The sequence below is a fragment of the Bombus pascuorum genome, chromosome 6, assembly GCF_905332965.1.
Source record: "Bombus pascuorum chromosome 6, iyBomPasc1.1, whole genome shotgun sequence".
In the NCBI taxonomy this organism is placed as follows: Eukaryota; Metazoa; Arthropoda; class Insecta; order Hymenoptera; family Apidae; genus Bombus; species Bombus pascuorum.
Genome location: NC_083493.1, coordinates 12,950,796 through 12,974,503, shown reverse-complemented (window position 1 = coordinate 12,974,503; position 23,708 = coordinate 12,950,796). Strand labels below are relative to the sequence as shown.

The window sequence follows — 23,708 nt, the reverse complement described above, 5'->3', positions numbered from 1 at the left end:
TTGTTTGCAAAACAAACAAGAATCGTTTGCTCACAAGAGTCAGGGAGCGTGGTAACGGAGGTACGAGCCTCTAGCTGGAGGGCGCGGAATTTTAATTACACGAATATTATCGGGACGCGTCATAATTGCATTATTGGATTTGGAAACTGACGATCAACTGCGTCGTCTGATTCACGCAAACCGATTCCTTGATAATTTCATATACATCGGACAATTATATTAGGCGTTTTGTAGTTTTGATTTTTTATTATTTTCTCTTCTGCGTAGTCGCTATTATCTCGATGCTTTATTCGATACACAAGCCAGGCTGATGTTTCGTTGGAAAGTTGTACAGGCAGCCGCCGATCCAGTCGTGATGAATGAATCCGCACCTTTTTAATATATCGACGTCATAAAATGCCGCTGGTAATCTGGATGGGCGACATTGTAAACATTTTAATTAAAACCTACGGAGGATATTTAATTTCGAATAATTAATGGTCGTTCGTCGAAAATTCATGCATCCCGGACAAAAGCCATCGCCCTCGCGATTACTCTTGATTTCATTACACGAATCAACAATCGCGTCTCTGACGGCTATTAAGCACCCCTTTTTTCCACCATACCTACACCACCCCTCTCTCACCGTGCTGCCCCTGTCTTCCGTTGTTTGTCGACAGCGATTTTGTTCGGTGAAACATTCGAAACGACCTATCGACATGCACTCGAAACTTATTGGAAAATATTTGCGTATCTTTTATCGAGTAGCCCGGGCTCATGGTTTTAACGTTTTTCATAAAATGTACACACGGAAGTAATGGAAAAATAAATAAAGGCAATCCGTCTTTGCATGTTGACACTTTGTCCGGAGTTCCCTTTTGATTCTTGATATGTAAACGTTCTTCGATCTCCCCTCGAACGTTCCCCGATGCCCTGCCCTCGATGCACAGATTTCTTCCCGGCGAATATTTCCTTGCTCGTGTAACGCAGTCCAGTCACGAATTCCGCTTTCTTACATATTTATACATCCGAGGAAACGAGACAATGCAGGGAAATGTTAGAACGAAACGGACGTTCGCAGAGACCGTTCGATACCCAAGAGGAAACAACGTCGTTCGTATTTACAGCGATTCCACGCATCGCAACAACGATCGACGATGTCTCTGTGCTCCGCGTACAACGAATTTATAGATCGGAACGGCGGTCTAAAACACGCATCGCAAGCATCCTTCTATTCTTCCCGAGCCATTTTCCTGCATAACGATTTTACGATTTGACAACTGCCGAAAAAACACACCCGCACCCATACGCGGAAAAATGGTACGACGCACGTCACGGTACAATAACAACGTAGCCAGCCTAGTGTACCTTTTGACCGTACGTACGCAGCCGTGAAACTCGATTTCATCGGACCGCACAGGGTAAGCCCGCTGAAAGACGAATATATTCGCGTATTTCGAACTACGCGCCAATTTTCTTTGAACAACGGCCGCGTCTCGCTCGCGCGCAGACAATGCACAGCGGATTCAATAAAACCGCAACAATAAGGGTGAAAACGGTGGGGTCTGGCCAGGGATGAGGAGAGGAACGAGGGAAGAGAGAGGCTGTAACGGCGCGAGAATGGGAAAGCGTAGGGTAATTTGAATGAAGAGACAAGAGACAATGCGTGAGCGGAGCAGAGAACAGAGGAGAGGAGGCGGCGAAGGCGGGTGAAAACAACCGCGGAATCAAATTAGAGACGATGGGATGGGCCAGGTGGAAGTACTAGCGGCTGCGGGGGTTGGACTGGAGGACAACCAAGAGGAGTCTGGGGTAATTATATTTACAAGTGGCAGATCTCGAAAACAAAGGACCCGAAGATTGCTCGATTCATTCGACAACTCCCCGAAGAATCGTCCTTTTTTTCCACTGCCTTTTCGGGAAAAATCGTAGCCGATTAGTACCTCGCTATGGTCTTTCCCCAATTTAATGCGATAAGATCTGTTTATCGTCCGTTCGTTTTTTTTCTTTTTCTTCCTTTCTTTCATCTTCTTCTTTTTTTTTTTTTTTTCATAGTAAGACGACGGGAACGATTATCGGAATCCATTGTAACTCGAGACTCTTTTCAGTCGTCGTTGAAACAATAGCGTTCATCGAAAGTTGCACGATCTTCGGTTTCAGAATACGATTTCGCGAACTTCTGTTTAAAGCACGATTTAAACGGCGAAATTTTCAAATTAAATTGCATCACGCGACGGAACAAGTGCCGTTTCGATGGAGAGGGTAACGAGTTTTTTCTAGGTGCGATTTTTTACAGGCTTCGATTGGCTTATATCGAAGCCTTCCAACATTCTCGTTCAAGCTCGCCGATATACCGTAATTTTGTTTTCGTAAGAAAGGCGAAAGGTGGTTGGAAATACCTTAAACGCGTTTTATAAGAAGTCCTGGCAGTGGACCAATTTTTATTCTTCAATTTTATCCCAACGAAACGAGCAAAAGTAGATCAAATAAATGTATCGTTTTGTTAAAAAAAAAAGAAAAGAAAAAAAAACAGAAAAAAAATCCTTTTAAACATCGCATCCCTGTCGATAGATCTCACCCTTGCCACCATCGACCCTTGTCGTATATTTTCATATATCCTCTGCGACCGGACAAAGTATTATGAGAACATAGTTCGCATACCTTGAGTGCCGATCCTATACGTACTATTACAGGTGTAGGTATTATTGTTATGTTTCTCTCGTAGAATAGTATTCTTCTCGTTTCTTTGTGCAGACGTGTTTTCAGAAATATTCCAACTATCGAAGCGAAGATTCTCACACCGTTACATATTACATTTATATTTATTCGAAATATTTCTGTACACATATTTTCTATCGTTATATTATTTTATAATAGTCATGGAAACGATACTTTTCAATACGGTGGATTCGCCGACGTGTATTTTTATCAAAAAATTAAAACATAGTACGCGTCATAAAGAGAGATATATTTACTTTGATTTTGGCGAGCGAAATGCCAAATTAAATCGGCGGCAGGGTAATCGTTATCGACGATGCAACGAAAAAGAGGTGCGAGAAGAATGAAAAGGTTTTACTATCCGGTAGAAATGGAAAGCGGACGAATGTGCAGGGACATTTGACGCAGCCCTCCAACCGTCGCGTTATGGAATTTTTGTGGAACGGCTTTTTTTAATTGATGCAATTCAAACCAGCCAGCCAGGACGGCTGTGGTGCTCGTAAAACTTTTCGTCGCCTTTCGCTTGAATTCGAAGTTCCAAGAGTTTTCTTTTGCAACCTTCGCTTCTCTCTTTTTCCCTCCCTTCGCTTCTTTTTCTTTTATCGTAAACGATCCCTCTGGGAAATAAAGAAAAGAGAAGAAACCGACAAAAGGAATTTGAATTCTATAAAGAGACTTTAAAACTCGAAAATTTCCTACTCGAAATATGCAACGAAGATGTTTAAAGAATCTGCCGAGATGATCCGTGTATCCAAAAGCGAAGATAAAAGATCACGTTCGATATGAAGATTTTAAGAAAGGAATAAAGGAAAACAAGACTCTCCTCGACCAGCCTTCTTCTTCGCGTGCTCATTTTGGCATAATGAAAAGCTTAGCAGTTGGTTTAACTTGGCCGAGGATTAAGTTTACCTCGTTCCAAGGGTGCCAGAGCAGCGTGGAATTTCTACCTCTTATTTTTCCGCTTCCTCGCCCCTGCGTTGGAAAAGAGCGCTCGCTAGGTATTTCTTAATTAACAGCAAGTATCTCGTTCCACGGAAGTTGCCTTATTAATTAATATTACAAAAGGGAGTCCAGCTGTCGTGGCGGAGGAAGGGCGAGCCGCTTAACGATTACACGTTTCACCTCGATGTGATTTTCGATTTTGCGGCTCGAACAGATTTACAAGCGAGAGTAATCGTGTTTGTACAAGGGGATATTACGTTAACGGGATTTTAATTCTCGTTGCTCGTTTCTTCATATTTCTCACTTACGTTCCAACGATCCGTTTCGACGATTGTATTCTTTCCACTCGACGCTCTTCAAGAATATCGTTTAGAAGGGGTTGAAAGATGTTCGTTGCACGGAGGCTCGGGAAAGAAAGTTGTTGGAGGCGTAGTAAGACACTGGCCCGAAGGTGGGCCAGAGGTGGGGAATAAAGAAAAGGAACTGAGAAAGAGAAAATGGTTATTTGAGCAGCTAGCCTTATAGCTCGACAAAGAATACGAAAGAATGGGCAACGACGAGGAAAAAGGAGATGTACGGTAGCGTTGAAGTGGCCCGGTTCAAGCGAGAAGAAAAATATGTAATATCGCTCGGGGCGTTTTAATAAACCGAGTTGGCCAATCAAAGCGGGAGTTAAGGAGCTTTCTTGCCTTTTAACGGCCACTTTTACGCGCGTTTAAATCACACTTCGCGCCACTCCTAGCCGTCGAGAATAATAGGGGGCAGGGGTGCGCCGAGGGGGAGGGTCGACGGCCAACGTTGGAAAAGTGTGCAAGGTATGGCAACGGAAAGAAAAAATATCCAGGAAGGCGTAGAAATATTTTTATGACTGAACGGCTGTGAGATTGAATGAAAGTGGGAACGAGGGAAATGTGGCAACAAAAGAGAGAGAAGCAATAGCGGAACAGCGGAGGGAGGACGGTGGTGGTGAGAGGGTCGAGAGAAAGGACAGAGAAAAGAAGGAAAAGACAGAGAAGATTGGTTGCTTTGTAACTGGTGTATGCACGATACGCTTACGATGCCGGGTCAAGAGAATAAACGTACTCACCCACACAGAATCGCGCGATAACGTATACCACGGTCCGCTGGACGAACGTAAAAAAATGCGAAAACTTTCGTATTTCGTGCAGCCTCCATTTTTATTCGCGTCGGTTTTTCACTCGCGAGCATCGCGTCCCCGTGAACACCGGGGCGAGCCAGGACACGCGCGCTCATCGGCCGGATATTATTTCAGTCGGCGCATATTTCCGCAAATGAATTTTATGAAAACAGTTTTTGCTCTTTTAATTAATCGCTGTTCCGTCGCTGGACCCTCTCCCAAGCCACCCTCTGTCCCTATCTCCCTTCTAGCTTGGTCTCCTCCTCTCCTCCGGCGTGTCCACTACTCTTTTCACCATTCCGTCGACTCACGTGGATCACCGGACCGCGCAAAGCTTTTAATAATAATATTGTTTCAAGGGCCGCGAGAGTACCGCGATGCGTACGTTCTTCCCTTTTAATCACGTTCAGCGGATGGAATACGATTTTCGGCTGGCTACCACGCTACCCGTCGTATTCTCATTCGTGTTTTGTCCGAAATACACGTATCCATAGAAAAATACAATTGACAGATGGGCTATCGACGCTAAGAAAAATATCTTTCTTCCAATTATTTTAAATCAACCGCATGCAATGACCGCAAAAGAGATTTTCGCATAGACATACTTTCCAATAAAAAGTTTTCGTATCAGGTTCTATATTTTCGCAGTATCAAATTTTCGTAGTTACATGGAAGTACTGCTAAACGATACAAAATTTGATATATTTGAAGGTAATTAATTATTATACCGTAATAAATACAATGAGGATATGCGAATACCTTTGGTGACCGCTGTATTCGATTGCAATTTGACAATTATATCTTTTGATTTAATATATTGATCTTTCGATTTTCTGTATACATTAAAACATATATATGTTCGGAACATTGTACTAATTAAGCGATACAACCGAATTCGGTTAAGTTGTTCGCTGGTATCCGTGATTCGCGTGCATTAAATCGGTACACGCGATTCACCAGAAAGTTTCGCCTGTATTTGTGGCGAAGTAAAGTGGCGCTTGTACGGACATTTTGTACAAACAGGAATAATCGTCGACCAATTAGACGGCCGCGAGCAAGGTTTTATAGTTAGACGAACCTTCGGGCAGCTAGGTGCGCCGCGGATAATCGCGGCCATAAATAACATTTATCGGTAGTCCGTCGGTCTAATTGCCAATGATTACCGTAGGTCGCACAGGAAAAATTGCCAATTTACATCGAATGCCCGCTCTCTCTCCACCACCCGTTTCCAGCTTAGTTTACTTGCCGCAGTCGTTCGATTTCAGATAAGCCGTTCCTCTGACGAAATCGGACTGTGTTTTACGACCGAAATCGCGTTATTTTCTCGATTCGATCGAGAAATTTCTATTTGCGTGAAAAATTGTGTTGAGAAAGAAATGGGAAATTATTTGAAGCTCTGTACTAGCTCGTGCTTCAAATTTTCTACTACCTCGATGTTATTGACACATTCAGCAAACCTCGAGCGGTACCTTAAAAATTGCTCCCTTTTCGATCTCTCATATCCTAGACCATCGTTTCTCTTCCGTTTTTTTTTCTTTTTTTGTTCTCGAGGCGAATACAGCGAGGGTTCGCGCTCACAGTCGAATAGAGTTGGATCTCGCTCTCCTGAATACGCAATGCGATTTATTCGCAACGTGGTGTATAAAACACAAAGGACTGCGTATGATTGGTAAATTATTGAGGTATATCGGATTTGTCGGCCAATCACGTAGTGCCCTTAAATAATTCAGAGGAAGCGCGAAGGATGCGAGAAACGCAGGGAAAATCTCGGGACAGCAACGGGGATGCGAAGATATTACGAAGAATTGACTTTAAAGTTACGAAATCAATATCATAGACGTTGGCGTTTTCGTCATCTCTTTGCTATATGTTAGGGAGGTGAGGCAGGTAGTGTATAGAACGACACGGTTAACATCGAAACAGTAATTTTATTTTAATTAATATTTCTATGATAGAACTATGATACAAAACATATCTATACTAGTGAACGTACACACTTCCTTACGTATTCTCGGTCAAAGATTTTACATGCATCGTACATAGCGTTTAAGACGAAATGGACTAGGTGTTTTTTTTTCCTCCCCCCGTTAGACAAGCTGCTTGGATACAATGTATGTCAAGGGAGTATACTCGATGATGTAGGTAACGACAGTGTGACTAGAGATCGCCTACCACAGTCACTGCTAATCGTAATCTATACGAGTTAATTTGGTTAGACAATCGGTTAGTAGTCGTACGAGACGATATGGGTTTTTCCTTTTTACTAATCGTTACGTTTCATTTTTCGTCCCAGAGACGCTTAGCGTTAGGAACTACGCGCGTACTCGTAAAATCGTAGAGTATAGTGGAAGTATTCGTTATGCTTACAAAATACAAAACAAAACGTTCGGATAGAAAAATTCGATAAAAACGATAGAACGATCATAGGCTCGCTCGCTGGCGAGTATTTTCATCGTGATACGCGATAAAATACGCAAACGTCGATAAGAAAGAGATCGAACACGAAAGAAATCGCAGTCGTATCTGTTTTCTCATTGGAAATGGAAAACTGTTCGTTTCCCGTAAAAATTATCGTATCCGACAGACGTAAGCCTATTATCGTTCGAGCGATCGTGAAACTCTTTTCCGGAGGCGTGCCACCGACAAATCTCCGTAGCGTATGGCATCAAGGAAATAAAACATTTTCTTCGGCCGGTCTGCTCGTTTCTGATAGCGGCCCCGGCCAATCCGAGAGAAAGAGAGAACTTTCGGCATAACTCAGCCTCGTTATCTGACTCGCAAATAAGGCAACGGAAAAGTTCGCGACATCAATCTGGCCCTCTACCGAGAGATTCGAAGTTGAAACAATGCTTAAGTCACCCCTAACGTATGAGCCCCAAGGGGGGATGATGGCGAGGTTGGTTCTGGTTGGTTTGGATGGCGAAGCCGGAGCTACCGATCCGATCTGCCAAGCCAACCTCGCTCACCAATTTCACTCCGTTTGGCTATTCCTCCAGTTCTACCTCCGGTAGTTCGTTGGTCCGGTAGTCCGGTAAAGCTAGATTTACCGGCGTTACCCGCAACGGACAGCAAAGTCGACTACAAGAACAGCCAAACTTTGATCACCCCTGAGCATTCGGTTTACCCGCATTGTTTCCTCGCGCGTTTTAACCTCATCCTGCTTCAACCCCTTTTTCTCCCTTGCTCTTCTGTTCGCTGGCCACTTCGTCCTTCCTGTTGATTTTTATATTCTACCTTAGCCTGCGAAATTCGAGCAATTAAACTTCTAAACAGCACCAATGATTTCACTCATGTCGACTCGTACAGTCTTCAGAGTCTGGTCACTTGCTACGCCATTATATAAAATACGTCTTAACGTTTATCTTGATAACTTCAAACGCGAATTTAAAATTAGCACGTTGTTTCTCTGGATGAACTTGATTCCAAGATCCATTGAAATTCGTTAGAAATTATGATGTAACAGGCATCTATTTATTAGAGTACCATCTAGTAGATTTTAGAGAAATAGAAGTTGCTATTGCGAAAGTGTTTAACATTTTGTCTATGCGTGATTTTACGGATGTTCGTCTATCGGTCGTTAGAACGACGACCATTCTTGATTGTTGTTTAATAACGAATCTCGAACGTGTAAGCAGACTTTTGAGACTCCAGTAACAAGCGAACATTCCGAGTGTTACTACGATAGCGGCAATGATGATAGAAGACGTCCGTGTCGTTAAACGAATTTGGCAACGCATTTGTGATACGATCGATACGTCGGCGCTTACTTCGTTTGTCATTTGGTATCGTAAGGTGCTTGAGCATTGATACCGTTTAAATTATTCATGGAGGTTAGGATGTTATGGGCGCTCGAGCTCGCTGGTGCTGCGTATCCATTGTGGTTATGGGTCGCCTCTCCGTTTACTTGTCTCTGCGGGCCTCCCGGAGACATGATCTGAAAGACAGAAATCGTCAAAGTTATAATGTGTTCAAAAATTGTGACGATTCCATGCGGTGTGGATTAATTTGAAGGTAGAATACTGATCGGAGGGTAGTTGTAATATTAAACGTTAACATTAGATCTATCGACGATTGTTAAAGTATAAGATTTGTCTGAAAGAAATCAAAATGATAGATATCATCAGATACCTGAAAAAGTCTACAATACACACAAAGGAACTAGCTTCATTTACATATAAACAATGAGAAATTTAATTTCATGAAACATCGTTCGAACGTCCAAACATTCGCCATTGTAATAAGACGAATATGAAGAATTATGTTATTCGTTTGATCGCTCTAGTCCTGGCGTTAAAATCTTTTTGCAGAAGAGGACAGCTTCGAAGCTTTGTTAAATCGAATCTACGATAGCGTAAAGGTGGATAGAAACTGCTAGCCTTCTAATTACATTAGCAATCAATCGACCGGGCAACGCCTTAATCTGATTCGAGCAATTATTCACGACAGAGACTTAAAACTGGAAAGAAGGGAAGGTATTCGCGCAGTGAAAGGGGTTGATGCCACTAACGAATTCGTTTTAGACACGGTGTTCTTGTTCCTGCTCCGCCGTCTCTACGGTTCTACTCCAAAAACAAAAGGCCAGAAGAACGAACTTGTATCTCAGCTCAGACGAAGCAACTCAACTTGGGCGTTTCCACTCGTCCCTCCTATCTTTTCCCTCTCGATATCCTCTCTTTCGTTTCTGTTCTTTCTCTTTCTCCGCGCCACTTGTCTCGGTCTTTAGCCGTCTCTATCTGCAAGCCATATCCGCCGGAACGACGACCAAGGAGGGGGAAAGGGAGAAAGAAGTGCTCGTGGAAGTAGTAAGTAGAGGGTACCACGGGGAACAAGAGATGCCGCTAGGATAGATAAGTGGCGTTGAAAACTTCAAACTTGGTATTTCTAGCTCCGCTGTTCCCTTCACCATCAGTTTCTCTTAGTTTCGCCGGCAAAGGTGTTAAATTATACAGGCTTAAAATTCGGCAGACCGTGCGGCACAGCCCTTACCGACGAGATCCACCCTTACCATGATTTTACTTGGCGAGTTGATCATGCTAACTTTCGCACGATGAACGAACCTGCCATTCTCATGATTTCCCTCATGCGCGTGAACTTTCGTGTCCACAAAGTGGCTGAACAGTTAGGGGGCGCGTTAGGGAAAGAAAAATAAAGGCTCGTTAGTAATTCTTTCGAATACGATACACGCTTTAAAAGGAAAGTTGAAATATGTACGGTGTTTTTAATTGGAAAATCTAAGGTGCAACTGACGGAGAAAAATTCGCACAGCCCCAACGGGAGCGAGTAATTAACCCGTAAATAATTATGATAAAAATGACAAAGCACCGCTGAAGAAATGCTTTATCGCCGTTGCAAGGGCGACTTTCGCCTCTGGAAGAATTTCTAAATCTTCTTGCCGCAACGGGAAACCCTTTTTAGCTTTTCGCGAGCCGACGAGGGACCATCGTCTTTCTTTCTCTCTTCTCGATACAAACGCCCTTCCATTTTATCTCTTTTCCTCCTTGCCTTTTGCTCTGTTTCTTTTCACCCCATCCCCGCCAGAAGCCCGCACGTAATTAAGAAATCTCCGTGGAAGGCTCCGGACCGCTGTTGGTCGGTACCACGGGTTAAATTAAGTCTATGACTTATTCAAGTTTTATCTACAATTGCCAGAGAAGGAATTACTGTCCCGTGGATTTACTGCCGTCTTTGTAATCAAACGGCACGCGCTCTGCGAATCGTTTACACAGATACAGATTGCTGGCACAGAATAGTATGTACTCTAGTAAGATGAAGTTATTCGAGCGTAGGTTTCGTTAAAAATAATTTACATTCATCGGCGACAAAGTTCGAAGATGATATCAGATTCCATCTCAGACACTGTCTCGTGAAAAACGCGACTTTGATATGGTGTTTTAGATTTATAGATTCTGACATCATAACTATATGATTCTATAGAAATCATCGTAACCTAATGAAATTCGGTTGTCTAGATGCTAGATTTGGAGGAGTCGATGAAAATCATACTGCACATTCAAAATATAGATTTGTGAGAGAATCTCGAACTCGTAGAATCCATTGTCCGATCTGCAAATCTCGTGGAGATATTCAAGTTCAAAGACGACCGAGATTCGTTTGGAATTCCAAGATTCTTCAACTCAAACCTTCAACTGCAAAGTTCTACGAACGTAGATGATTCTTTCGAAGGTAAAATCGAGTTTGCACTCGAATCATAAGTTGAACGTTATCTGACTCTACTTTAATAGGAATCTTTTAGGTCCACAACCGCTTAAGCTTAATGTTTCCCTCACTCGTTCCATTTTTGATACATTCGTCGTTTCAAATCCTTCAGGCGCTTTTCTTTCAATTCAGTACATCAGGCAGTACGCAATTTATTTTTATTAACTGCATTGCGAAATTTCCTACGCCAGTGTAAACGTATCTTTACGCCTGGGCCACGAATAAGACATTAATCGCGACTCGACGAGAGAAGGTGAAGGCAGTTTGTAACTGACGGTAAATGCGGAGCATCGGGGGGTTGTCGGGGGTTGTCGGTGGTTACCGGGAGCTACGAGAATCGCGTGTCATTTGTCCGTTGATCTCCCGCGGCTGGGAAACAGCCAGGTGCAAGCTAGTTCCTCCACAGTGCTGCTTTTCTTAAGCGCAAAAATTAGCGCCACCCTCTACACCATTCGCCGCTCCGGTACCACGATCCTTGCCCGGCTATCCACCGCCCGAAGCACGAGATGAGAATTAGCCACGTCGTTTATCGAAGGAGGATCATTTAGAACAGAATGCCGTGAACCTCGCTATTTTACCAGGGATTATTATATCGCGTAGGATTTCCTTAATGTGCTTCATCATTTGGGATTTCCAGAGTTACTCGTGAAATACAGAGTCACGCTTAGCGATTCTCAATTAACAGGAAGCGTATTCGTTATTATTAGAACGTGAAATTATATTATCATAGATGTAATTGTATTATTAGGCGGTAAAAATGTTTCCACTGATATTTTACGATTCTCTCTCGTGTTCTATTTTTATCGGTCTAAATAAGCTCGACGATGGCTGAGTTCTCTGTGGCGGATAAGTGAACGCGCAGGTAAGACCACGCGCTACGTGTAATAATCGTTACAAAAGAGAGTAGAGGCCACGTAGCGTTCCGTTGTTTCGTAACTAAACTCATAATCTCACATAAGCTCGCAAGCTGGGCTTTCCCATGCGAGCTTTCTCCGCGTGTATTGTGTAAAGGGCTAGGCGGAAGCTTTATGTGAAATGTAGTCAAGTACCGTGAATCTAATAATACGTTTGTTAACAAAAACGATACGTATACGCGCCCGATGTCCCACACAAGTATTATTTTAAAAGAATTCATATTATAACAGTAGATTAATTCTATCGTTACGGTAGATTCGTAGATAATATTTTCACTCAGCGAATTATGCTTCGGTACACTTACGCCCGGTAAGAATGACGAATATTCGGAAGTTTAATTTAATTCAGGTTCCTCGTGCACGTTCCGCGAACTTTAGAGGGTCTAATCGCCTGGAAGAAGTATAGAAGACGTTGTAATACCTTATTCGCCGTACGAATCTCGTACTGCACATTGATCCTCTTAAATTCCCATGTAGTCTCCGTCTTGGCATTAGCATATTATCTTCCGCAACCTCCTTCTCCATCGTTCCCCTTCTCCGTTCCCTAGTTCCACCCCCTTCAACCCTCTGATTCGCAGAGGACTTTGCAGACACTTGAGAGTTTGTTTTAAAACTCAGATAATCGTTTCCAACTCCCTTCCCTTCGGTTTCTCTCTCTTTCTCCTTACGTTCGGCTTCTCTCTTTCTTCGTCTCGACCTCTTCGCGGCGTATCCCTTTCCCACGCCGCGTTCTCCGTTCGAGTCTCGAGGGGAAAATTAGATCAAAATAAGACTTCTCGCCAATTTTTAAACGCGTTACAGTTGTCTCCGTGGGAAAGGGATATCGCGACGTTGAAACGAAGTTAGCCGGGATGCTTTAAAAAGACGAGCGATCTCGAATCGATTAGAAACTCCCCTCTCGAATGGTTTTCCTAAACGCGTTTAAAGAGCCGCGTGACACGTTTGATAGATGAACGGCGAGCTTCTTTTCAACGAGACGTTTTCTTTCCACTTGGCGAAGAGTGGAAAGAGAAGTAGAAACGGAGCAGCGGTTGTTCGAGGGACGATGGTAATTGAATTTATCGAGGGTGATGACCGTCGTATTTTTTTCCATTCTCCTTTCCCTTTTTCGCCTCCATTACCGGTTTACCTAGGATCGCTTGGCACGCTCGAGTTATTCGTAAACGCTGCACGGTCAGGCGTTATTTACAAGAGCCGATGAGGCTGCCGAGTGCTCGGCTGAGAAAGATTGGGACAGCTGTCCGTTCTCAGGCAATCAGAAAAACTACCTTCCACCTCCTTCGGCCGAGGTAACTTCGCCATTCCCATAGCCACGGCTTAAGGAGAAGCGTTAAGGGTGGCAGCTGCTACGGCCTGGATGCGCACCCTCTTCGCGGTTTTTAAGAATCTTAGCGCCTCCTTCTTTGCCCCTCTTTACTCTTGATTTTGTCAAGTCGAGATAGCACGACCACTTTGCATTCCGTCGCGACGTTTAATTCCACCAACGAGCCGGCTGTTCCAAGGGTCGAATTATCCTATCCTTTCCTCCCTGACTCCTGTTGATCGTCGTTTCCGCCTAATCCGTTCCCACGATCTTTATACAGTCGAACGAGACGTCCTCTGAGAATATCTCCGTAACGACACGTCATTGATCGATATTACGGTAATAAAACGAATAGATCTGTAGCTGCGTAAATCTGGAAAATTAGCATCGCCGATGACAATCTTGGTTTCCAATCTGAACGTACTAGCGCCACGTTGATTCGTGACACTTAATGAGAAACACGCGCGGCGAAACGATTCGCAACCTGACATTATCTACCGCGTCAAACTCACGCCGGAGACCAGCTGTCTCGGCGATTGTCTTTTCCATTCAGATGCTAAATGTCAGAATGACATTCACCGGAGGAAATAGAACGGCTCTCGATGTCGCCGGGGCAGACACCTTCGGGGTGTTCTCTGCGATCGAAGGTATTCACGCTTCAGGAACGACATGTCAAGAGAGATCCATCAGGCTTAACGTAATAGATGCGCAAACTACATTAGCATGCCGCGTCGATTATTGGCATTAGTCCGCCATACCGTTATTTCACGGCATCGGTCATTTATAACCCTCAGTCGTAAACCCTCGGATGAAATCGATATTACAGCCGACTCATCGATTCGCGAAAAATTGTAGGATCCTGAGAAATCGCGTAACGAACGCAGCGACGCTTTTACATCAGGCGTTACTTTCTTCGAGGTTTCCCAACGTTGCCACTCTTCTACGTTCGTGTTCATTGCCGATCTTAGACTCGTCTCAGGTGTCGCTTAAAAGAAAGAAAAAATTCATTCCCGTGCGATCGGGACACAGCGATTTACGCGTTCCAACGTCGCGCGCGACGTTTCTTTCCAGTACGTGAGAAACAATCGTTGACCAGTTCTACTTTCGCACGTAATTCCTCTTTCCCTTGTGACGTTTCCTTGCCACCGTTGGTTTTTCTGTCCAACACGCGGATTCCACAGCGCCCTGCCACTTTGGCTCACCAGCCGTACGTGCAAACCGATATTAATTGAACTAAACACTCACGCACGAGGAACGAGCCACGCATACGGAAACGAAGGACGCGCGTAGTAGGCTACCGTTCGAGAACATGAACACTTACGTGGTGTAGAAATAGAGTCGCAAGGGTTAGCAACCCCTGAATTACACGTAGTTCCCCGGCAGAACGGTTAAGGGGAGAAAATTTGCATATTATAAGTAGTACACGCTGCCGAGTCTGATATCATCGGCTTGGGGACCTCGTTATTCTGTGCATGCGTACAATTCGAGCGTGTGCACCGGCAATCTAGCCTCTTCGACCACTCTTAAAAGTTTGTCTTGAAACTTCCTTAACGATACTTTCCAGCAATTATGCGAATCGTTTCTTCTGTAGACAGGATTAAGACAGGGCTTACTAAAAATGAAGTAATTGTCAAAGGAAAGCGTTGGTGTTGGTAATCTGATTTTAAAATTTACAATTTAGAATTTACAATTTTAGAATAATTATGCTATGGTTCTATACTCTTCAGGATGTTCATTATGAGAACGTTGAACCATCAAAATTTGGATACACGATCGAGTTTGGTGAAAGAGTTTAAGATGAAATCTGGATCTTTAATTGAAAAATTACAAACGTAATGCGTTTATTTTTCCTGTAGCTCGCGTTGTACGAGTTTTATAAATGAAATATAATACGTATCATCGTGCTGACTCTCGTCGTCGATCGTGGCTCTTGTACGAGATATAACAACAAATCGGACGATAGTTGATCGGTAAATATTGCACTTGGTAAATTATGGTACGTGACGCAAGCATGCAGAGGGACGTAAACATCCTTGCAAGACGGAGATCGGATTAAGTAGATCGGATCCACCTTGGGTCAGACAGGCGGAGGTCCGCGGTAAGGGCTTAAGGTACTGTTTCGAAGCACGACTGTTGTCTTAAGATAATCAAGAAACCCAAACGGCTTAACTAGACGAAGAGTTTATAATTCCAACTTGGAAAGTAGCCATGGTTATCGGAAGACAACCATATCTTTAGACATTTAACAGATAAAAGATATTATCGTTCAGAGATAGAGAATAGAACAGATCTTTCTACAATCGATTAAATCCCTTTATAATCCCGTCTTGATTAACATAATTAAAATTCCAAATAACTTGTAGACGGAAAGTAGTCTTCGAACGAATAATAATTTCTATTTTATCTTTCATTTATAAAAGAAGGAGTAGACTGACGTTGTTAGTAAATTCATTTCATCAATCAACGTGCTTAAAATTCCAACTTGCAAGGCGAAGTAGCGTTCTATGATTATCGAGATAACAAGAGTCGTTACTTTTACCTTTTATCCATAGAAAATGGTAAAACTTTGCGTATTATATATCGAAGAATCTACTCTACTGATAAAAATTCTGTACAATTTCTTGCCGATCAACACGCTTAAAATACTCGCTGGTGTTTCGTTCCGGAGGACATTTTTCGCGACGACGGCAACACGAGTTCTTCAACGAATTTCAGCTGGGTAATTCCACTTAAGACGCTGTCAAATCCTTATTCAAAGAGTAAATTCTTTCGCACGTTCCAGTCCCGGTGAAGAGGATGGATAGTTACGGTATGCGATGAGGCTTGCTTAACGGACGAGCTTAATTAATAAGGACACGCGATATCCTAACTCGTAAGATGATGGCGGGATGGTAAAGCATAGCTGAAGTCCCGAGGGAGTCCTTTGTTGTCGAGAGGGTCAGGACGAGCGACGTGCCACTTTAACCCACCTTAAGGGGTTACGTCTTAAGGAGTTTTGAACCTTCCAGAACATCCGATGATCGTAATCTCCGGCAGATTCGAAGCAGCGACGTGGACAGCGTCGCGCTGGTGAAAGCGATACGCTTGCACGGTCAGCATACATATTTTGCGACAGAACAGGGATATCGACCACGTTTATAGCGGTATCGCTGTCAAAGGATGTCAACTGGTATTCCATAGGATTATGTAGATCGCAGGACTAAACGTAATCGATGATCGCTACGCGTGACGCTGCTTTTGAAAAGTATCGAATGCTCGATGTTCAAAGCGTTTAATTACCTGTGGTTGAAGATGAATCACTTGTCTCTTGATGTGCGCCAGAGTCGCGGTCGATGGCGGATGCACCGCCATGTTTGCAAAAACCAGTCTTTCCTCGTAGTCGCTCTCGCACAGGATTTTGTTCTCGCACAAGAAGAACTTGTCGCCTATACAGAATCTACGAACAGAGAAAAATGAAATTATTTTTACGGAGTGACATTTCGTTAAAGTAGTAAGAGTAGCTTGGATTAGTATGACGAGGCTGGCAAATGGCAGAGGTTTGAAGAAATTTCGGCTAAGAGTTGTCGGAGATAGGCGGAGTAGTAAAGCGTGCTAATTCCTTTTAAGACCGTTTTCCGTTCTGCTCCGTCGAGGAAATTGCGAGAAAATAAAAACAGGCAGCGAAACGCCACCGGTACCCCGTAGCTTCCGAGAGTGTCTTCGAGGTCCTTTAAATGTAAATTTCCACTCGATTCGCAGACGCTACGTCGTACCTGGATTACCGCCGAGTCCATTTCTGCTCTAACCTTCTTTCCTGCACACCCCTTGCAGACGTTGAATACCGGAATCGAAGTCTTTTCCAACGATCCGCCAATAGCATCTACTTTGTCGCCACGGCCGTTTCGTTTTTAACGCATGCACATTGTAAAGCTTGTAAACCACGGAACATCTATATGTATAATTCGACTGAGTTCTGATAACGTGCAGGTAACTGTGATTTAAAATTCAACGAATGAAATCCATGGTATTTTCCACTGATCCTACGCGATGTACGCTATATACAGAAACGCAGATTTCGAAATGGTGGCGAAGTACGAACGTGCTTGGCTTGCGATATAAGAGAAATAAGGTTGCCGCGAGGGTTATACGCATCGACCAACTGTCGCCGGACGGGCGGCAAGAGACGCGTGGGAGAGGCGCTACTAAAATCAAAGATTTCGCATTTTTCCTTTTTATTGCCGGCTTAAAAGTCAATTTTTTCTGTAACCGCGCGAGAGAACGGGGCGCGGAATTCTAGATGTCCGCATAAAGGACGATACGCCGGAAATGCTAAAGAACCTTGGAAAACGAGGATCACGAAGGGTGGCTGCTTTCCAACGAACACAATAGATCCTCACAGGATCCACGAGGGACTCGAAAATCGTTTTGTCAGGATACCACGACGCCTTGATATTCTCGTCAGGTGCCGTGAACATCGCTCTCACAGTGTTATACGTACTTCGTATCGACCGCGGTATGACGAGTCAGTTTCCGCGATTTGTCTTCCAAGAATGAAACGCTGTTGTCCTTATTATTTAATTCCGCTATCTACCTCATGTTTTTATTCCATGCGCATCGTAAAATACGATTGTTAACATTTCTAAACTATCACGATGGGTTTTAAGATTTGTCCTCGGCTTAATCTTCTTCTATTTCAATTTTTGCTCTGCTCGCACGTTTATGGCTTTCGGGACAAAAAGAACGAAAAATTGTTACACCGCAAAACAAAAGAGAGATCAAAGACAGACGAAAGATATTATCGTTTAGACATAGAAAATAAAACAGATTGTTCTACAATCGATTAAATTTCTTTATAATCCCGTCTTGATTAACATAATTAAAATTCCAAATAACTTGCAAAAAAAGAAGTTTGTTACATATATATACAAATTATTAACCATACATGTCGCGATTATGCCGTATTTATGTATTCACGTTCCAACATATTGTAATATCCGTACGTTGTTTCCATTCGATTCTCGCTGAAAGCTCAAAGTCTGGAGATGACGGGAAGTCATCGTTCAGGCGCGTAAACTTCTCGTAGGTGTAAACGTAGGGGGTGTATCTTAGTATCGTAACTCAGCGGTGAATAATAAAAGCATCTTTTTGGGGGGAGGGACAGTACATTGTGTACATACGGGCATTGCGTATTCAACGGATGTGCTGTCCCGTGCTGGGATCCTGTTTGAGTTTTATGTCGGGATTTCTGTCGAGTGGTTTATACCGGCGCTTATGTAAATGTAGACGTGATTTTTTTCAGCACCTCCCCGGGCCACTTGCACGAATATGCAGAGCATTTGCAGCATTCGAAACGAGCCTGGCCAGCAATCGTAACGTGAGTAACGGCCAACAAATGTATATGTATTTTTACGTTGCCTCGGGCTAAATATTCTCCAGCTCGATGATGTCATCCGCGGTTATGCTATTAAATGCCGTGGAAATGGCGACAGAGTTAGCAACGATCTTTGCTTCGCGTACAGTCGAAGAAACGTAGAGCGGTTTCCGATACGTAACGCGGTCGATAGCAGACGGGATGATTTAGCGTCATCAAAAATGAATTGAGATAGCATCTGTTCGTGTCCGTAACTGACATCGCGAACGGTGATCACCCTTCGATTTTCCATTCTTTTAATTCCGCGATTCCAAACGGTCGAGAGGAGAGAAGACAGGGAAACAGGCGGAAGAACGCGTGGGGTAGAGCAGAGGGTTACGGGAGGGAAAGAAAATAGCGAGAGAACCGAAGAGCGATCGGAACATCTAGCATGGACCGCCATAAAAAGCAATGCTCCACCGTAACGGGGTACGATAAGTGCCATGGTGCGAAGTAAAATCGATCCCGGGGGCAGCTTCGAATCGTGCGCCATAAAAAGGGAACATTAGAGCGAGAGGATGATGGTAAGCTACAGAAAGGAAGAAGGATGGAAGCAACGAGATCGTAGCGTAATGGTGTTGTGATTTTCTGACTAGATACGCGTTACACGTCTGTGCAATGTTAAACGCTTCGAGCATTAGTGACGTTAAATGGCGTCGAAACGTTCTCGTTCGCGGCAATGTCATTTAGAGGCAATGTCGTATTCGGAAAAAAAGTCCAATTTCATACAGCTTTCTTTCATAGAGCTTTAGAAATAGAAGCCAAGCGTTTGCAATTTTTTTCCCTGATATCTATTAACGCATAGGAAAACTAGAAAACGAGATGATTGCGAAGGGGTTGTCTTGCAAACAGTTAACCGTCCCCCGCGTTTCGACTTTAACGTTGCCAAGTCGAGAGGAAGCTCCCGAGATTCGTCGGCAAACAGAGCGAGTTGTCGAAGCAGTAGGATGAGAAACCCCAAAAGGCAACACTTCGGCGGTAGTCAAGACCTAAGACTAGGAGGTGGGAGGTGGTGCAACGTTGGCGAGAAGGTGGTTGCAGAGAATAAATTTTGTACTTGATCGCGGAATCCCTACGCGGCAGAGAAGAGCCAGAGAAAGGGTCTACATTCTTGGTAGTTGCCGGTGCTCTTACTCAATTTGCATCAAACTATGGAGAGACAACCATCCCCGCCTCCAAACGTCCCACCCCAGCGGCTTCTCGCAGAGCTACCGTTCTAGCACCTGATGGAGCTGTACACTCCACCTCCCCTCCCTCTTCGACGTTCTACAGTCGAGACTAACGCGTTTAGCAGAGACTCGAACCCCTAATCAGATCTTCCGCCGACACCAGGGTTTCTAAGGTGCTGCTAAGTGTGAAGTTAATGGAGTCAAGACGCTGTTCCTTCGCGTCGAGACGTTCTCCCGATATGACGTTAGGTAGTCTTGTCTGTTTAAGAAACAGTAAGAATTCCTGCCACGATCGTAACTAGTTTTATCAAAGTTGTTGTATCGTTGGGATTTCTGTTATGGTACCAGAAGGTAAAATAATAATAATAATAGATATAATAATAACTGGATGTAATAATAATTTTCAAGTACAATGCAACGTAAAAAAAGATTATGAGTATGGTTCAAAAATTACAAACACGCGTCTCTTTCTCTATTTTATACTCTCTTCTTTCATTCATCCGTACTCGTATTTTTAGCACTCGAAGCTCATTCTTTTCATTTCTTTTGATTTTTAGAACAGAATTTCTAGAACTTAAATTTATATAGGCAAAAATTGACAATTCATCGGATCCTTCGGATTATTTCTCGCGATGCCACCTCATATCTGACCGCTTTATTTCGATAATGGCTGCTTACCTAGTGCGTTCTCCTGTTAATTAATTCAGACTGTCGGGGTATCAGGGAACTGTGACGCGCTAATTCGATCAGAAGTGAATTCGCTCGGTTCGGTAGCGAGGGCTGGTCGCTGTGGCACTTGGGGGAAGTGCGCTGCCTTTGCTTCCAAGACAGATTTACCCCCGTAGACAGTTGACGTCGCTATCTAAATGTCGCTGCAGAGACGCGTCGGAATGCCACTCGATAATACACAACGCGACGTCTCGAATCCGCGACTCATTGTCCGACCGTACGGTGCACGTTGACATGGAAATGTTCACGGGCCCTACGTCATGTCACGCATCCCATCGACGTCGAACCGATGGGCTCAAGACTCCGAATACAGCGGACGATTTTTTTTTTTTTTTTTTTTTTAATTAGTAGGATGAATGTCGTAACGCGTTAGCGAACGAAGAAAAATATTGGTAGTTAATTTTAAAGAATGAAATTAATGAAATTTTCTAACGAAATTTTCTAGTGAAATTTTCCAGTGAAACTTTCTAAAACGAATATAGAAATCCACCAGTGTAGGGTTCATTTGATATTCCGTTTGGGTATTCAGCTATAAAGTACGCGAAGGGAGCATTCGTCTTTCTATTAATTTCTATGCGGCGTGAAATTACGCGCCGCCGACCCTAAGCTATATTAATAACCTAGATTACGAAGGAAATTAAGACAACGATGGGTCGTTGATACCTTTAGGAACGCGGCTTTGTTGTTTCGAAGGGGTTGAATCGGCTGGATGAAACTGCGATATTTCTATGCGACACGTTCACTGTCCCTTCGTCATCGTTTGAACGCCTTATAAAGCCTCTGTCTTATCGAACAATTGCTACGTATCGCTCTTTACTTTACGGGAAGGAATCACCGCGATTTTTCGTCTCCCACCTTTCAAACTCTTTAGTTTCTTGTATATATCGTTCTATCGTTCTTTCTCGCCGATATTGTTCGCTGTTATGCTAATGCAAATCGTATTAATATGTAACGAGCCCCGACGAAAGAGAGATAGAGGGAAAAAAAAAGAACGCATTATCGTAAATATGCGGAGCCGAGAGCGGTTGGCGGCTGTTGAAGTTGAATCGGGTCCGCGTATCACAAATCGATCGGCTTGGTCGCCCTCGTGGTTGGAGAAAAAAGTTCCAAGGCAAAACGCAATCACATCAAAGATTATTTCCGCCAATAAAACGGAAGTCGAGTTTTGGTCGGAAGCGGAAGAAGAGAGGGAGGCTGTACGAATCGTTCTCGGTCGCGGAACTAGACGAGGGCAAGTTCTATACTAAGAAAATGGGAGGGTGAACACGAGAAACAGAGAGAAAGAGAGAAAGGGCGACGGGGTAAAGATAGAACTAAAGAGGAAGGGTGGCAGTTAGAGGTTAGACCGACAAGCACGGCAATAAATCTACCGTTCGCCTGAAGCAGGTACTTATCAGTTCTCTAGGATCACCCGCGACACCGGTGACTGCGAGAAAAGCCTGGCGGGCTCTCATCTCTGGAAATTGACATCGAGTTCCAAGCAAGCTCGTCAATCTTCAACCATGTTCGTCGATCGCGTCGCTGTCTTTCTAGATCCTGTTGCGACGTCCCTTCGATGGGAGAGGATAGAGCATCCGAATCGAAGGAAACGTTCCGGCGTTTCCAACGTTTTCCATCGTTTCGTACGGGACGAGCGGTTGAAAGGCGCAGGAATCGCGGTTTCGATTCGACGCGCGATTATCTCCGTTTCACGGAAGCGTATTGGCTGGATATGGCAGCATAACGGTATGGATAGTCGGCACGATCGATGCCCATTTCGGAAGGCTAAGCTTCCACTCTGCATAATTGCCAGTTAACGGCAACGAACTATAATGCGCTGGCATGAACCCACACACGCGTCGGACGCACGCATGTAAACTCCGCTTCGGACAGACATCGTCCTCTCCCCTGCGGCTCGCAGGCATCGATTTTTCCTTTTTTTTTTCCTTGTTTGTTTTCCAACGGCGGCCGAACAAAACGCGATGGTCCTTCAGCCCGCTGGAAATTGACAAAACAGTTTTTGGCAGAGCCAGGCGAGAACTTAATTGGTGAATATAACGAGGGAATCTGCCAATTATGGCAGCGGCCCATAGTCGATCGATCTGCTCGGAAGCACGTACTCGTGCTCATCGATGAGCATCGTCGAGAAGTACGCTACCGTACTCCATAATTCCAGATAAACTCCGGCTAATTTGAATCGGCCAATGGGAAGCAGCCGCATTCGAGAGACCGTATACCGGAAGTGGATGTCCGAGGTCCGCTAAGTCACTTTGGTTTACGAGCTGACGTGCCACTAAGGGGAACCGGGTTAAACATGACTTACGCTGCTACCTAAGTTTCCTACTATGAAGTAGCCCGTAGCAGGCTAGTACAAGCTTGATCTTTCAACTCCGAAATCTTCCATGTACCGATATCGAATATCGAAGTTATCCAGCAGCTATAGCAGTAAAACCGTAACTGTAACCGGCGGGCATTGTCGAGGTTTTGTTTCGGTTCCGTTCATCGTCATTTCACCAGCCAGCTTCGGGCAAGTTGGTCCACGGTCTGGAGTATCGACGAGTATCACGGTCGAGACGAATTGATCTACGTTTACGACCTTTCTTCGCTATCTGGAATAATTCATATGAATAACGAGACAAAGACTGTGACGATTTTGTATTTGAACATTTTAGTTTTGTTCAGAAACGTTGATAAGTTTGAAAATTTCACGTATGTCCGAGCGCCGAGCGAACGATTTATGTTTTTCATCAAACGTACAGGAACGCGCCAACGAAACGCGTAAAAGTAAGCGTGCGGGACGTTTAAAAAGCGCTGATTCAATTTTACACTCGAAAAGAGAGCGGCATTGCCCTCGACGCATAGTTGTGCATTGTGGATGACAGGGATACCAGCGATGGTGTTGACGTTCCTGTAATTTGGCTGGAAAATATCCAAATCGTTCGCGTAATTCTATCGAAAACTGTAGATTGTTTCGATGTTAATTCTGTCGTTAAAATCAATTTCAAAGCAGTCCGTGCGAGTCATTTACTCGAAGCGATACGGTGTAACGGAAATGTATGATGAAAGCCAATGTTCCGCCAAACGTTCGACCGTTTCGTGGCGTTAGTTCTTTTTTTTTTTTGTTTTAGTTTTGTTTAACTTTTGTTGTTCTTTCTCGTCTTGTTATACGCGCGAGCGTGAAATCTGCGTCGCATTATACGAATCGAGCGTATTCCGGAACGGATTTAATAAA

General features: G+C 43.9%; 1 protein-coding gene across 1 annotated transcript in view; it reads right to left on the bottom strand.

Annotated features, from left to right (window-relative positions):
* Positions 1 to 6,685: 6,685 nt before the first annotated feature.
* The window catches only part of LOC132907849 (LIM domain only protein 3-like), a 70,572-nt gene continuing 53,549 nt past the window's right edge, over positions 6,686 to 23,708 (bottom strand). Inside the window, exons 5-6 of the mRNA XM_060961287.1 lie at positions 16,490 to 16,646; positions 6,686 to 8,711 (exon numbers count right to left, since the gene is read on the bottom strand). Of these exons, the coding sequence (XP_060817270.1) occupies positions 8,553 to 8,711; positions 16,490 to 16,646 (316 nt within the window). The 3' untranslated portion in view covers positions 6,686 to 8,552. The remainder of the gene's footprint in view (positions 8,712 to 16,489; positions 16,647 to 23,708) is intronic.